This window comes from Oncorhynchus kisutch, unplaced genomic scaffold (genome assembly GCF_002021735.2).
Source record: "Oncorhynchus kisutch isolate 150728-3 unplaced genomic scaffold, Okis_V2 scaffold2095, whole genome shotgun sequence".
Taxonomy (NCBI): Eukaryota; Metazoa; Chordata; class Actinopteri; order Salmoniformes; family Salmonidae; genus Oncorhynchus; species Oncorhynchus kisutch.
The window spans coordinates 5,411-21,868 of record NW_022264040.1 but is presented as its reverse complement, the minus strand read 5'-3'; the positions used below and the strand labels follow the sequence as shown (position 1 = coordinate 21,868).

The 16,458-nt window shown below is 43.0% G+C and overlaps 1 protein-coding gene across 2 annotated transcripts; it reads left to right on the top strand.

The window, feature by feature from the left end:
• The first annotated feature begins 9,446 nt into the window (after positions 1-9,446).
• Positions 9,447-16,253, top strand: LOC116369247 (beta-1,4-galactosyltransferase galt-1-like). Of its 2 annotated transcripts, XM_031819377.1 has the most exons (3): positions 9,447-9,785; positions 13,631-13,808; positions 14,026-16,253. In XM_031819377.1, exons 2-3 carry the CDS (start codon positions 13,654-13,656, stop codon positions 15,395-15,397), a joined length of 1,527 nt encoding a protein of 508 aa, XP_031675237.1. In that variant the 5' UTR covers positions 9,447-9,785; positions 13,631-13,653; the 3' UTR covers positions 15,398-16,253. The 2 variants fall into 2 exon arrangements, with proteins under 2 accessions (XP_031675237.1, XP_031675236.1); XM_031819376.1 differs by lacking the exon at positions 9,447-9,785 and having other exon boundaries at positions 13,466-13,808.
• The last annotated feature ends 205 nt before the right edge of the window (positions 16,254-16,458 follow it).

Sequence of the window (16,458 nt, the reverse complement as noted above, 5' to 3'; positions counted from 1 at the left end):
AACGCAACCCTAACATGGACAGTTGACGCTGACCACAACGCAACCCTAACATGGACAGTTGACCGTGACCACAACGCAACCCTAACATGGACAGTTGACGCTGACCACAACGCAACCCTAACATGGACAGTTGACGCTGACCACAACGCAACCCAAACATGGACAGTTGATGCCGACAACAACGCATCCCTAACATGGACAGTTGATGCCGACCACAACGCAACCCTAACATGGACAGTTGACGCTGACCACAACGCAACCCTAACATGGACAGTTGACGCTGACCACAACGCAACCCAAACATGGACAGTTGATGCCGACCACAACGCAACCCAAACATGGACAGTTGATGCTGACCACAACGCAACCCAAACATGGACAGTTGATGCCGACCACAACGCAACCCTAACATGGACAGTTGACGCTGACCACAACGCATCCCTAACATGGACAGTTGATGCCGACCACAACGCAACCCAAACATGGACAGTTGACGCTGACCACAACGCAACCCAAACATGGACAGTAGATGCCGACCACAACGCAACCCTAACATGGACAGTTGAAGCTGACCACAACGCATCCCTAACATGGACAGTTGATGCTGACCACAACGCATCCCTAACATGGACAGTTGATGCCGACCACAACGCAACCCTAACATGGACAGTTGATGCCGACCACAACGCAACCCAAACATGGACAGTTGACGCTGACCACAACGCAACCCAAACATGGACAGTAGATGCCGACCACAACGCAACCCTAACATGGACAGTTGACGCTGACCACAACGCATCCCTAACATGGACAGTTGATGCTGACCACAACGCATCCCTAACATGGACAGTTGATGCCGACCACAACGCAACCCTAACATGGACAGTTGAAGCTGACCACAACGCATCCCTAACATGGACAGTTGATGCTGACCACAACACAACCCTAACATGGACAGTTGATGCCGACCACAACGCATCCCTAACATGGACAGTTGATGCCGACCACAACGCATCCCTAACATGGACAGTTGATGCCGACCACAACGCATCCCTAACATGGACAGTTGATGCTGACCACAACGCAACCCTAACATGGACAGTTGATGCTGACCACAACGCAACCCTAACATGGACAGTTGATGCCGACCCCAACACAACCCTAACATGGACAGTTGATGCCGACCACAACACAACCCTAACATGGACAGTTGATGCCGACCACAACACAACCCTAACATGGACAGTTGATGCCGACCACAACACAACCCTAACATGGACAGTTGATGCCGACCACAACGCAACCCTAACATGGACAGTTGATGCTGACCACAACGCATCCCTAACATGGACAGTTGATGCTGACCACAACGCATCCCTAACATGGACAGTTGATTACCTTTTTGATGATGCTTTCCTTTTTGTAGAAATAATTTAATTGGTAAAGAAGTATTTGTATAAAATCAACATTTCTGGGACTACAGTGAGGGAAAAAAGTATTTGATCCCCTGCTGATTTTGTACGTTTGCCCACTGACAAATGATCCGTCTATAATTTTAATGGTAGGTTTATTTGAACAGTGAGAAAAATCCAGAAAAACATGTCAAAAATGTTATAAATTGATTAGCATTTTAATGAGGGAAATAAGTATTTGACCCCCTCTCAATCAGAAAGATTTCTGGCTCCCAGGTGTCTTTTATACAGGTAACGAGCTGAGATTAGGAGCACACTCTTAAAGGGAGTGCTCCTAATCTCAGTTTGTTACCTGTATAAAAGACACCTGTCCACAGAAGCAATCAATCAATCAGATTCCAAACTCTCCACCGTGGCCAAGACCAAAGAGCTCTCCAAGGATGTCAAGTACAAGATTGTAAAGTACACAAGGCTGGAATGGGCTACAAGACCATCACCAAGCAGCTTGGTGAGAAAGTGACAACAGTTGGTGCGATTATTCGCAAATGGAAGAAACACAAAAGAACTGTCAATCTCCCTCAGCCTGGGGCTCCATGCAAGATCTCACCTCGTGAAATTGCAATGATCATGAGAACGGTGAGGAATCGGCCCAGAACTACATGGGAGGATCTTGTCAATGATCTCAAGGCAGCTGGGACCATAGTCACCAAGAAAACAATTGGTAACACACTACGCTGTGAGGGACTGAAATCCTGCAGCGCCCGCAAGGTCCCCCTGCACAAGAAAGCACATATACATGCCCGTCTGAAGTTTGCCAATGAACATCTGAATGATTCAGAGGACAACTGGGTGAAAGTGTTGTGGTCAGATGAGACCAAAATGGAGCTCTTTGGCATCAACTCAACTCACCGTGGTTGGAGGAGGAGGAGGAATGCTGCCTATGACCCCAAGAACACCATCCTCACCGTCAAACATGGAGGTGGAAACATTATGCTTTGGGGGTGTTTTTCTGCTCAGGGGACAGGACAACTTCACCGCATCAAAGGGATGATGGACGGGGCCATGTACCGTCAAATCTTGGGTGAGAACCTCCTTCCCTCAGCCAGGGCATTGAAAATGGGTCGTGGATGGGTATTCCAGCATGACAATGACCCAAAACACACAGCCAAGACAACAAAGGAGTGGCTCAAGAAGAAGCACATTAAGGTCCTGGAGTGGCCTAGCCAGTCTCCAGACCTTAATCACATAGAACATCTGTGGAGGGAGTTGAAGGTTCGAGTTGCCAAACGTCAGCCTCGAAACCTTAATGACTTGGAGAAGATCTGCAAAGAGGAGTGGGACAAAATCCCTCCTGAGATGTGTGCAAACCTGGTGGCCAACTACAAGAAACGTCTGACCTCTGTGATTGCCAACAAGGGTTTGGCCACCAAGTACTAAGTCATGTTTTGCAGAGGGGTCAAATACTTATTTCCCTCATTAAAATGCAAATCAATTTATAGCATCTGACATGCGTTTTTCTGGATTTGTTGTTATTCTGTCTCTCACTGTTCAAATAAACCTACCATTACAATTATAGACGGATCATTTCTTTGTCAGTGGGCAAATGTACAAATCAGCAGGGGATCAAATACTTTTTTCCCTCACTGTACGTATTGGTTTAAATGGTGACCAATGTCATGATAAATGCACTGCAGTAGATCACTATTTTTCTACCCCATAAATAAAATGTATGTGTAATTTTTGCTTGTGGGGGGGGTGCATTGCTTTTGTATTTTGGATTATTGTACAGTCATTAAATGTGATTAGTGGTTGACAAGATTGGAAGACCATTAGCTCATTGACTTCCTCTCATTTTATAGACTCATGCCCTTCCTTGCACTTTAACAAATATTTTTCTGTGTAATTTTGCACCAGGAAGCTCTTTTTAAATGACTTTCCCTTTCCTTTCATTGTTGTTCGTCAATAAACGTTGTATTGGTTAGAGAGGTAAAGAGATTTGTTTGGCGCCAGGCAGGTATTAACCCTGCCGAATGGAAGAGTACCACACCAGACAAACATCAGGAGAAGAGGCCTGTTTGCTAGGTAGCCAGTGGAGAGAAAGGATAAGGCACCATATAAAACACATGTCACAGCACAGGTGTGACCCAACCAAATAATGCCTCATACAATAATAATGGCAGAGCAATTTAAAAGGCAACGTCATCTAAACAATTGACAAGGAAGAACCCAGTCATAACACTTAGAGAATTTGCAATATTCGCTATTACCTGGGAGTAATGAGAGTGTGTGTGTGTGTGTGTGTGTGTGTGTGTGTGTGTGTGTGTGTGTGTGTGTGTGTGTGTGTGTGTGTGTGTGTGTGTGTGTGTGTGTGTGTGTGTGTGTGTTCAAAGACTAAACAAATAAAGCCTTAATGTCCAAAAATCTTCTTGGCCAAATGTCAAGTCAATACTGTTCAAACAAACTCACACAACCTCCCTTTAACCCTTCTGCTGTGTTTCTGGTTGAATTGTCTCCCTTTAACCCTTCTGCTGTGTTTCTGGTTGAATTGGCTCCCTTTAACCCTCCTGCTGTGTTTCTGGTTGAATTGGCTCCCTTTAACCCTCCTGCTGTGTTTCTGGTTGAATTGGCTCCCTTTAACCCTCCTGCTGTGTTTCTGGTTGAATTGGCTCCCTTTAACCCTTCTGCTGTGTTTCTGGTTGAATTGGCTCCCTTTAACCCTCCTGCTGTGTTTCTGGTTGAATTGGCTCCCTTTAACCCTTCTGCTGTGTTTCTGGTTGAATTGGCTCCCTTTAACCCTCCTGCTGTGTTTCTGGTTGAATTGGCTCCCTTTAACCCTCCTGCTGTGTTTCTGGTTGAATTGGCTCCCTTTAACCCTCCTGCTGTGTTTCTGGTTGAATTGGCTCCCTTTAACCCTCCTGCTGTGTTTCTGGTTGAATTGGCTCCCTTTAACCCTCCTGCTGTGTTTCTGGTTGAATTGGCTCCCTTTAACCCTCCTGCTGTGTTTCTGGTTGAATTGGCTCCCTTTAACCCTTCTGCTGTGTTTCTGGGTGAATTGGCTCCCTTTAACCCTCCTGCTGTGTTTCTGGTTGAATTGGCTGCCTTTAACCCTCCTGCTGTGTTTCTGGTTGAATTGGACCGATTTACAAGTTCTCTCTCTGAAAAATGTACTTCATTTAATCTGATTGTCATAAATCAAATCAAATCAAATTTATTTCAAATCAAATCCAATTTATTTATATAGCCCTTCGTACATCAGCTGATATCTCAAAGTGCTGTACAGAAACCCAGCCTAAAACCCCAAACAGCAAGCAATGCAGGTGTAGAAACACACAAAATACATTTGATTGTCATTACATGTTGGGTATTTGACTTTGTACACCTGTGGTATTCCCGGTCATTAGAAGTCAATGGGTGAGACTACAATTAGTTTATAAAATTGAGTTCAGGCACATGCCCATTCATAAGATGGGCACACTTCTCCTAGACCCCCATATGCATGTGTTTGAGCACACACACACCTCACTCCCCTTCTTGGCTTCCATGGCAACCCCCACGGGAACCTTTCCCCAATAGAATCTTTCCCCCACTGGAACCACACCTGGCACTCACAATCGCAACATTGTTTCAATAATATATGTAACTTTTCTCACAGTATATAAAGCTTTGAGGTCATGCTCACAATTCACTCTGTGGAAGCATAATGACCAAAAAATCTACTGTATGTGAGGCTCTAGATCATACATTTGATCATGACACTGGTGAGGAGAGAGTCCTTGTAAAACGTTGACACAAAGTAGTCTGATAAATAGCACAATGTGTTTCATCTGAGTATATGTTACAGTCAAAATAATCCATATATTATGCTTTTTTTAAACTCAAAAACGAGTTGTATGAGCTCAGGTCAATGAGGCCTACAGGCCATAAATAGCAAATAGAAGTTCAAAACTTGTAATGTTCACAAGAACTTAAGTTGATAAAAAGATGAACACAACATTAGGTGATAATATGTATTATTGATTATTGATTTATAATCAGCTATAACGGGGCGGTCATTTTGAACCGGGAACACAATGAATTAACATGAAACGAACACAACATGAGGGTTAACTAAAATGTCTAGCAGTCATAACGTGCATTATTAGTTCACCAAAGGCACTGAACATAAAAAGGGAGCGCAGCACAAAGCAAGCAATTATTTCAGTGTAAAGCACTGAAGAAGGAGATGGTCTTAGTTGATGCATCCAGGGTTGAACGAGCATTAGTCCATCCTACACAATCCTTGGTTGTTTGTTTGACAAAAGCTTGCAACAATGTTGCTAGTAATCCATGAGATCAAAGGAAGCAGGGTTTCAACTCGTCAGGAGTAGCGCGGTAACAAAGGTGATCAAACTCAATTTTAAGCACGCTGAATTTTTAAGCACGCTGACTTGTAGATGACCTGGAGCTAGTGGGTCTGGCGACGAATATGTAGCGAGGGCCAGCCGACTAGAGCATACAGGTCGCAGTGGTGGGTGGTATAAGGTGCTTTAGTAACAAAACGGATGCCACTGTGATAAACTGCATCCAGTTTGCTGAGTAGAGTATTGGAAGCTATTTTGTAGATGACATCGCCGAAGTCGAGGATCGGTAGGATAGTCAGTTTTGGCGGGGTGAGTGAAGGAGGCTTTGTTGCAAAATAGAAAGCCTATTCTAGATTTGATTTTGGATTGGAGATGTTTGATATGAGTCTGGAAGGAGAGTTTACAGTCTAGCCAGACACTTAGGTACTTATAGATGTCCACATATTCTAGGTCGGAACCATCCAGGGTGGTGATGCTAGTCGGGCATGCGGGTGCAGGCAGCGAAAGGTTGAAAAGCATGCATTTGGTTTTACTAGCGTTTAAGAGCAGGTGGAGGCCACGGAAGGAGTGTTGTATGGCATTGAAGCTCGTTTGGAGGTTAGATAGCACAGTGTCCAAGGAAGGGCCAGAAGTATACAGAATGGTGTCGTCTGCGTAGAGGTGGATCAGTAAATGCAGCTAGAGCAACATCATTGATATATACAGAGAAACGATTCGGCCCGAGAATTGAACCCTGTGGTACCCCCATAGAGACTGCCAGAGGACCGGACAACATGCCCTCCGATTTGACACACTGAACTCTTGTCTGTGAAGTAGTTGGTGAACCACGCAAGGCAGTCATTAGAAAAACCGAGGCTACTGAGTCTGCCGATAAGAATATGGTGATTGACAGAGTCGAAAGCCTTGGCCAGGTCGATGAAGACGGCTGCACAGAACTGTCTTTTATCGATGGCGGTTATGATATTGTTTAGTACCTTGAGCGTGGCTGAGGTGCACCCGTGACCAGCTCGGAAACCAGATTGCACAGCGGAGAAGGTACGGTGGGATTCGAGATGGTCAGTGACCTGTTTGTTGACTTGGCTTTCGAAGACCTTAGATAGGCAGGGCAGGATGGATATAGGTCTGTAACAGTTTGGGTCCAGGGTGTCTCCCCCTTTGAAGAGGGGGATGACCGCGGCAGCTTTCCAGTCCTTGGGGATCTCAGACGATATGAAAGAGAGGTTGAACAGGCTGGTAATAGGGGTTGCGACAATGGCGGCGGATAGTTTCAGAAATAGAGGGTCCAGATTGTCAAGCCCAACTGATTTGTACGGGTCCAGGTTTTGCAGCTCTTTCAGAACAGAACTGGAGTATTATGGCGTCTTATCAGTGCCATAGATTATGATGTGTAGAGATGGGAGAGAGACAGAACTGGAGTATTATGGAGTCATATCAGTGCCATAGATTATAGTGTGTAGAGATGGGAGAGAGACAGAACTGGAGGAAGCATATTTTATATTGCAGTAGTTGCATTTGAAAATGCCTCTGTGTGTGTGTGTGTGTGTGTGTGTGCGCGTGTGCGTGTGTGTGTTCAAAACAACCCCATATTCTGCTTAAGAACAGCTGTATAGCTTTGTCAACACTGTTATGAGGCACACAGTGTGTTATTATATTCCAGGATGACAACATCCCAACATCCTATTTCAGATCGTATTCTCATTAGCATGCGGGTGGGAGTGTCTTCTGAAGGGCCTTCACATCATGTTGTCACTCATATGCTGACTAAGCCCTCTGATGTCAGCACTAAACAAAATACTGCCTTCCTGGTTGCTTAGCTCCCACCACACCCATGACAATTAGGGACGTTTATGTGTTCAAGGATCTGACTAGTGGTTCTGACTAATAAAACCTTTCTGTGTTTTTGTACCAACACATATGATTCTTACTGCACATTGACTTATTACCCTGTATACTTCTTTATTTAGAAGAATGGCAGGAGAACATAACAAGCCCTTTGATATCTAGTGAGGACGTTTAGAACCTTTCAGGGGGAATATTATGGTCCACATAGTGAGGCTTTTCCTTCAGTTTACAGTCATGGCTGGTCAGAAAACCTACAGCACAGCATTACACTGGTGAGTTGTTTTAACATCATCAAGGACCGGGATTACATGTTGATAAAATCAACCAGATGAAAATGGAAGAGCTGGGCTCTAGTGACATTTTGGAGGCCATTTGCAATGGGCAATGGGCAATGGCCAGTCAATATTTTCAAGATGTTGTGGTCACTGGTCAACAGACTTCAGTCTAAAGTTGGTCAGAAGCCTGTCCTCTGATGACTCCTTGCTGTCCCCAGTCCACCTGGCCATGCTGCTGTTCCAGTTTCAACTGACCTGAGCCCTAGGACCATGCCCCAGAACTACCTGACATGATGACTCCTTGCTGTCCCCAGTCTACCTGGCCATGCTGCTGCTCCAGTTTCAACTTCCACCTGACTGTGCTGCTGCTCTAGTTTCAACTGTTCTGCCTTATTATTATTCGACCATGCTGGTCATTTATGAACATTGAACATCTTGACCATGTTCTGTTATAATCTCCACCCGGCACAGCCAGAAGAGGACTGGCCACCCCACATAGCCTGGTTCCTCTCTAGGTTTCTTCCTAGGTATTGGCCTTTCTAGGGAGTTTTTCCTAGCCACCGTGCTTCTACACCTGCATTGCTTGCTGTTTGGGGTTTTAGGCTGGGTTTCTGTACAGCACTTTGAGATATCAGCTGATGTACGAAGGGCTATATAAATAAATTTGATTTGATTTGATTTGACTTACAAGTACTAGCCGGAGTCTCACTCGAGTCCTGGACTATAGTATGATGACAGACTGTCTGTCGGTCTCCCTATGATTATATCCCCATCAACTTCTGATTGTGTTTCCTCCACCCAAACAAACATTATCAAACATCTCATGTGGTCCTCTGTGGCTCACCAGGTAGAGCATGGCGCTTGCAATGCTAGGGTTGTGGGGGTCGATTCCTGCTGGGATTGCCACAAGAAAAGTGTATTAAAGTGGCTGCAAAATGTGCCTATTATATTCTGTGGCTTACTTCATATCCTGTCATTGGTCTGCACAGATTTGTTTTGACCTATCCTGTGACCTCAAATTGTTGTAACTAGAGGAGGAGACAAGGGGAGAAAGAATAAGAATGTAACGCAACAAAATGTGGAAAAAGTCAAGAGTTCTGATTACTTTCTGAAAGCACTGTATATCCATAAAAATGAAGCTGATTCATGTTTTCGACTGGCTGAGAAAAGCTGCCTGCCTGTCTGTCTCATCCCAACTCCCGAGACGTTCATTACTATGGGACAGCTGGAGATCAAATTTGAATATTGAAACAATGTTGAAAATGTCAGAGAGACAGACAAGAAGGTTTATACAAATCTCCACTGTTGATAACTAAATGTTAGTCTAAAAGAAATAGTGTCTAGGTGGTTTTTATAGTGGAGATCAAGGTAATAAATTGCCTGGCTGGGCTGATGAGACAGTGGATTGGCAGTCAGATGGAAAACCCATTGTATAAAGTGGGCTAGTACAGTAGGCTAGGGTGAGTACTATAGCGTCATAAGCAATAGCATGTGATGGAGTTTCATACATTGTAATTGGAGGATAGATGTGAGGGTTATTGAATCAGGATCAAATTGTCTGTTCTCCATTCTGTTTAATATGACAAGGAGTGGCCTGATAACTTGTACATGCATGCTTGTACCTAAATATTTCTCTCACGCTACAGTAGCTTCATAGGTGTGGCCACATCACTCATGGAGTCCCTGTTTTGGGGAGGGAGGGGTGTATGACTTTCAATCATGGCAGACCATGTTGAACCGAACCTTGCTTTCACTTGTTGTGACACAAAAGGTTGTCCCACAGTAGATGCTTATCATTCACTTATCTAACACAGAGGTAGAACATACGGTGCAGCCCTACAGACTACTACAGATCATCGGTTGAATTTACACAAGAAGCCTCACAACATCACAACAAAGAGAAAGAGCTTAATAAAGTAAGTTCATATTTGTCATAGGGCCAATGTTGTAAGGAGTGATATTCACAACCTGGTCTCAGTGCATTTTGTGTTATTCTGTATTTATATCTGAGACATGCCATTTAGCATGATATGTTATTTAGCATGCGGTATGTATTAAATTGTGGATGTCCATCACCCATTTTGTATGGTATGTTACAAATTACAATTCGTATTATAAGTTACTATTTTGCAAACTGTACAATATGTTACGAACCTGCAAAATGTGCTATATGTTACAAATTTGCAGAACGTATGATATGCTACAAATTCTATATAGTTCGCTACTGTTAACTATCTGGCTGATGTTAGCTAGGCTAGGGGTTAGGGTTAGGGATCAAGGTTAGGGTTAAGTTCATGAGTAGGTTAAAGGGTTAAAGTTAGTGTTTGGGGAAGGGTTAGCTAACATGCAAAGTAGCTAAAAAGTAGTAAGTAGTTGAAAAGTTGCTAATTAGCTAAAACACTAAAGTTGTATGTGATGAGGTTCGAGCTCACATCCTTTGGGTTTCTAGACGGTCGTGTTATATGCCTACCCATCCACCTCGACCAACCACTCTACTTTTGTTATTGCTCTAAGTAACCTATCTTATGTAACCATACAAAACGTAGCATATCATACTAATACATATCATTCTAGTGTTACGGATTTACATTTACTATGTTACGGCTAGTCTATGAGACCAGGCTGGTATTCAAGGTGGGTACTGTTAGAGGAATTCTAAATTCCTATATGTTTTATAGCCAAAACCAAATTCGCACTCTCTCTATTTCATTAATGAGTTGTAAATTCATTAATTATGCATGAAATAGATCGAGACCAGTCTTAAAAGTCAGGTAACAGCGTTTATTACAAGAGAGTACTGCCACATACACATTTTTCCACAGGTTATAAACTGAAAATGACGTCAGCGTTTTCTAAATGTTCTATCTCTTTCACCGGTAGAGAGGCCCTAGAGTTCTCGAGCCTTCGCTCCACGCCTGAAGTCAAGGTCAGTCAGTATAAGTCAGCATTCTAGACAGTCTGGAGATAGTCCGTCCCTGCCACCTGGAGATTGTACAAGGAACAGACCGTCATTGTTACTAAACTCCTGACTACATTATATACAATTGGGAATGGGAGCAAGAGAGAAAATTCATATATGTACAGTACATCATACTAGTCAGTTCTGATTGGAATGTATACATAATTAGTCATTTCAACCATAATTTCCTCCAACAGTACATATTTAAATAATTTAATTGTGATTAATTGTCAGAAATCATGAATTGATTGTGGGCAAAAGGTGTCTTGATCTTAATGTTTTGCCAAGAGAAATTGTAATTCAATTCAATAGTTGTGAATTTGTATTCCCCAAATTGAATTGAGTGCATACTCGCACTTTATGATTCAAACATTCAGGTTAAAATGTATATTTCAATGTATTAAAATAGTCTTTTGAAATGATGAAGAATAGCCTATTGAAATGTATTACATTTATGTAAACCTATTGAAATGAGCTTTATTATTATTATTGTGTCCAATATTATTATTATTATTACTATCATCATCATTAATAAGAATACGATTATTCTATTATTATTATTATTATTATTATTATTATTATAAATACGATAGAATGTGCCCTAGTGGGCTAAACCGGCATCGCAGCTTGTTTGACAAAAGGGGAGTGGGGGGTCGACTGAGAAGTCACTACAGAGTTAATAATTATAACAATTGAAATGCTAATCCTTACACATGAACGCTCACTCAGTCGGGAACAATTGCAATCAATATGTATATTTATGCTCAGTGTGTCGTCTTGATCGCTGGTGAAAAGTACATTTCTTTTGCAGAATTGTCCATCTCTCTCCCTCTCTCGGTTGTGGTTAGATAGAATTGTTCAGAGTGACATTCGTTATAGAATGGATGTTTCGGCGGTTGTCGTTCTTCGTGTTCAATGATGCCGAATTCCTAGCTGCAGACTTGTAATTAGTATCAAAGACTTGTTCTTATTCTGTCGGCATCGATAGTCTAAGAGTTTTAACCACGTGGTATGGTTAAAAGATTCAGCAATGGTCTGCAACCTTTAGTCCCCCTCCTACTGGAGAAAAACATGGTCTCCTGATAATTTCTCAAAGTGGGGTTTTATTCAGAATGACAGAAGAGGGCTGTCTCAGGATGTCTTACCCTAACTGGGCTCAGGGGCAGTCCTCTGATTTAGTTCAAATCAAAAGGGAATTGTATTTTCCTTCATTAAACAGTCCACAATCATATTACACCATTATTCAAACAGTATCATCCTCACTCATTCATCAATTAGATGTAAACCTCATATCTGAGGCTATTATATAAACAGCGTTATGGTAATGTGGCCACACCATCTCTCTTGAGCTTCCCAAATTGTGACAAACGCACCAGTTCATAGCTGGATTCTTCACTGATCTTTTACACTTTCTCTGAAACATGAAATTTGTTCATACCTCACGTTCTGTGAGGTGGAAGGATTTCCTTTGTCTCCATGAAAACTACTCTCTATAACTGTGTGTCCATGAGGCAGGGTCTTCCTTGGGAATTTACAACCTCACTCTGCCCACAGCAGTCTGGTTGAAGAAGCAGAGAGCGGGGGATGGTGCTCGATGTACTCAAAGAGGGCAACATCATGACACAGGTTTCAGCACATTCATAATCCCTCTTCTTTAATTCCTTATTAAATCCATATCAAACAATAAGAATAGGCCTTTTATGCAGAGAAAAGTCAAATCAACTGTCTGTACTCGGAGTAGGCTACACAGTGAGAGCATGCGCAATTTTACATGTTGAATGGCTTTCAATATCTGGGAAAATATCAACATCGGGCAGCAGGTGAGCAAGTGTCAGAATGTGGTGATGAGGCTTATGGAACCTTACCTTGGTAAGGGAGGATCGTCACTATGGACAATTTCTTCCTTTGTTGGCGAACAAATTGCTTACAAAGATAACAAGTCTGGCTGGCACCATGAACAAAGTGAGATGGGAGCTCCCTCCCTTTGCCCAAAATAAGGCTCCTTGGCAGCCGTTGCACTCCACAAGTGCTGAAGAATGACAAAGGGACAGGGACACAATAAAGAGAAAACAGGAGACATTTACACACTACAACCAAACAAAGTATGTCAAAGTGTGACAAGCAAGTGAAAGTTATGACGATTTTGCCATCTGTTAGAACCAGGGATAACAGCTAAATGAAATCCAACTGATGCCATTGGTGAATACACACAAGCACAAGCTGACAATAATTGACTATTTTTCACTGCTGTCGTGTGATACTTATATTCATTACAATGCCATTATTGAGTTTCACTATTTATCAAGGCCACTTGGCCCTTATAATGATGCTTAGGCTACTGATGTTGTCATCATTTGACTGCGCGTCTTGAGTGGTCTGGGTGGTTGAGGTATTTTACTTTTTATTTTGTTTTTATAAAAATAAGCTGTTACCATGTTCCAACACATACTTTCTGTTTCATAGTTTTAACAAAGTCACTCCACAAATAAAATGGATGTAATGCTTGAATGTTTGTGTTTTTTAGTTTGTACATACAAACTAACTACATACAAACTACCAATAAACTAATGAAAATGCTATTGTGTTATTTAAAATAAAATAAAAATGGTAATCTAATGTTGTTACCCAAGGCCTTCATAAACACAACCAAAATATTATTTTGGCTTTAGCATGCTGTATATAACATGTATTAATTACACTGTTAGAATGTTGCTGTCAGAATGACTGCTCATTAGTTTAAAGGGGGGACCTTGAGGCCCAGCAGTTATAGTGTAATGTAACCTATGTTGATTGGCCATCCAGAGCCCCCCTTCATTTTCCTGGAGATGTTGAGAAGAAGAGTAACACGGTCATCTGGACCAGAGCCTGAATCTCTTGACTGCCCCCCTAAAACTCCTGACAACAGAGAGATGAGAGACTCCCCCACAGCCCCACTGACTGACAGAACAGACAAGGAGGTGGAGGATCACACAGACAACTTGTAAGTATGGAGATATCAGGATATATGTTTGGGGGGACCAGATGGATTAAGCTGATTGAAAGCCAGTTTGCCTTGATTTTCCCTGTCTGATTGTTCAGTGCATCACTGATAATATCCCTGTCAATGTTTTGTTTATGACAGGGATAGTGAGTATGTTGTGATGATGATGATGTTGTTATCATCGTTGATTGTTGATTGTGACATGATCCTCCTATAGGTCTCCAATAGATCAAATGGCTGACATGCACCAAACCAGGAGTCAGAAATGGAAAGTGATTTTGATCATCTTGTGTCTGTCTGTCACAGTATCTGTCACACTGTCTTCCCCATTGGTGACTTTCAGGACCAACTTTACTCAAGCTCACTCCCTTCCTCCCCCTGTTCCCTCTACCTGCCCTCTTCACATAGCCAATGAGACTATAACACCAGTCAAGGGTTCAACTCATCTAATGGTGTCTGCATACCAGGACCACAGGGAAGGGGGAGCCACGCGCATCATTGCCATGGTCAACAGAGACCGACCCATGTCTCTGTACTGTGTGTTGTGCTGCTCAGGACACGCCCCCCAGGTCGCTCCAGCTGCTGTCGTAACGCACAGCGTCCACTATGGTTACCCGTATGTGGCCGCAGACATGCTTTGCCTTGAAGAACCAGGATGCAACGCCACACACATCACTCTTGGCACATCCCTCGACATCCAGGACTCCCTCAACCAGACATTTTTGAGCATCCAGAACCGGGAGAGACGGGAGGAGGACTTCCCCTTTTACCTCACCATGTGCATGTCCAGCATGTTTGGAGACTACAACAACGTCCAACAGTTTGTCCAGACCATGGAGTTTTACAAGCTCCTGGGGGTGCGGAGGGTTGTCCTCTACCTCACCAGCTGTGGACCTGACCTGGAGAAGGTCCTCCAGTACTACGCAGAGGAGGGCACTCTGGAGGTGATTGGCTGGCCCATCAACAACTTCCTCAAGCCCTCTACTGGCTGGAAGGCCCAGGAGCTGGAAGGGGATATTCACCTCAACGGCCAGCTGACCATCATGAACGAGTGCATCTACAGGAACATGTACAGGTCACGGTACGTCCTCCTGGCTGACGTTGATCAGCTCCTGGTCCCGGCCTCACACAGCTCTCTTCTGCCCCTCATGGAGGACCTGCAGAGGCAGCACCCCGACGCAGCCGTGTTCCTGATGGAGACGCACCTCTTCCCTGCCACAGCCCGTACTGCTACGCAAGACCATTCCGCACGGAGAAGGGCGCCGGGGGTGGATCTGCTGGACTACGTCTACAGAGAGCTTGTTCTTGAAGACGCCTTCCGCTCCTACAAGATGGTGGTCAACCCCCGTCTGGTGCTGCAGACGGCCATGTTTGAGGTGACACAGAGCTATGGGGACTCTGTCAGGGTTCCGTCCGACGTGTGTAAGATCATGCAGGTGAAAAAGGCTCAGAGAGAAAGCTGGACCAATGAGCAGCTGATCCTCGACAGAAGTCTCTGGGAATTTGGAGATTATCTTGTTCCCTCTGTCGATGAAGTTTTACAGAAATTAGGAATTCAGACATCTCCTTGGGAGCGTGTAGTACTGTAGTTGGTTAAAAGCTTTCCAATGTTTTGCATTTGGTAGAGATGAGAGAAACAGTGAACTGTTACCTGCCTCTGATCTTCAGTTTATGTTGTTCCACTCAAACCTGAACTTTTCTTCTTGTTTGGATGTGTGGTCATTTTTCCTGGGGGAATTGAACTTAATTAATTATGCCTATAATTGTTACTGCTTGTTCTAAACTTTCTTACCGTTTTTAATGCTGACTTTCATGTAAAAGCTCTTGTAAGATTTATTACGCATGACAAATAATTTTTTTTTTTTAAATCAAGATGCCGTGTTCATCTACCGTTGTGCTCTAACGGCACCCTTGCACTTTACAATGGAGTGCAATAGAGCAGAATATTGTGGTTTCTATTGTCAAAACTGGTTGAATGGCTAATTTGACCCTGTAGGCACCTGCAATTTATCACCTTTAGTCATTTGAGTGAAAAATCGAAATTTCAGTTTATAATTTTTTTTTCTTGGTCCTGTGCAGTTATAAATCAAACAAATACACGTGTGAACACCAAATGGTTTTTCACTTATTTTTTTAAAGAAATATTGAATCTTGCAAGTGTGCCAATATATTAGAGCACACCTGTATAGATGATAATCAAGGAAGAGCATCTATATCCCTCCAAACTAGGATTAGGATTTATATGTAAACTGTCATTATATCCTTCTTTAATTACACATTTGACAGTATTTGAATAAAGAAATCAAACATAAATAGTTTGTGCTCTTGTTAATTTTTCCTTCTGGGATTATGTCTCTCTTTTCTAATTGGTGAAATCTCCCCAATTTGTAATTCCAGGGGTGCAACTTTCACTGGGGACGGGGGGGACATGTCCCCCACCTTCTGAAATTGCTAAAGAAATTTAAATATTATGTCCCCCCCACTTCTAAAATCAAAGTTGCGCCCCTGTGTAATTCAAACACTTATTAAATGGGAAGGTATTTGTTTTATTCATCTTGACCTGAACCTTAAAGCAGATTGACTGAAAGGGGCACGAGATTCATTTTATTGGGTGTAACACCATCAGTCGACAGAAGAAAATATCATAATA

Bases quoted from the DNA above. Each gene is read 5' to 3' on its own strand.
- LOC116369247 (XM_031819376.1), top strand. From the start codon at position 13,612: ATGTTGATTGGCCATCCAGAGCCCCCCTTCATTTTCCTGGAGATGTTG. The intron at 13,809-14,025 runs GTAAGTATGGAG...ATCCTCCTATAG, and splicing joins GAGGATCACACAGACAACTT to GTCTCCAATAGATCAAATGG.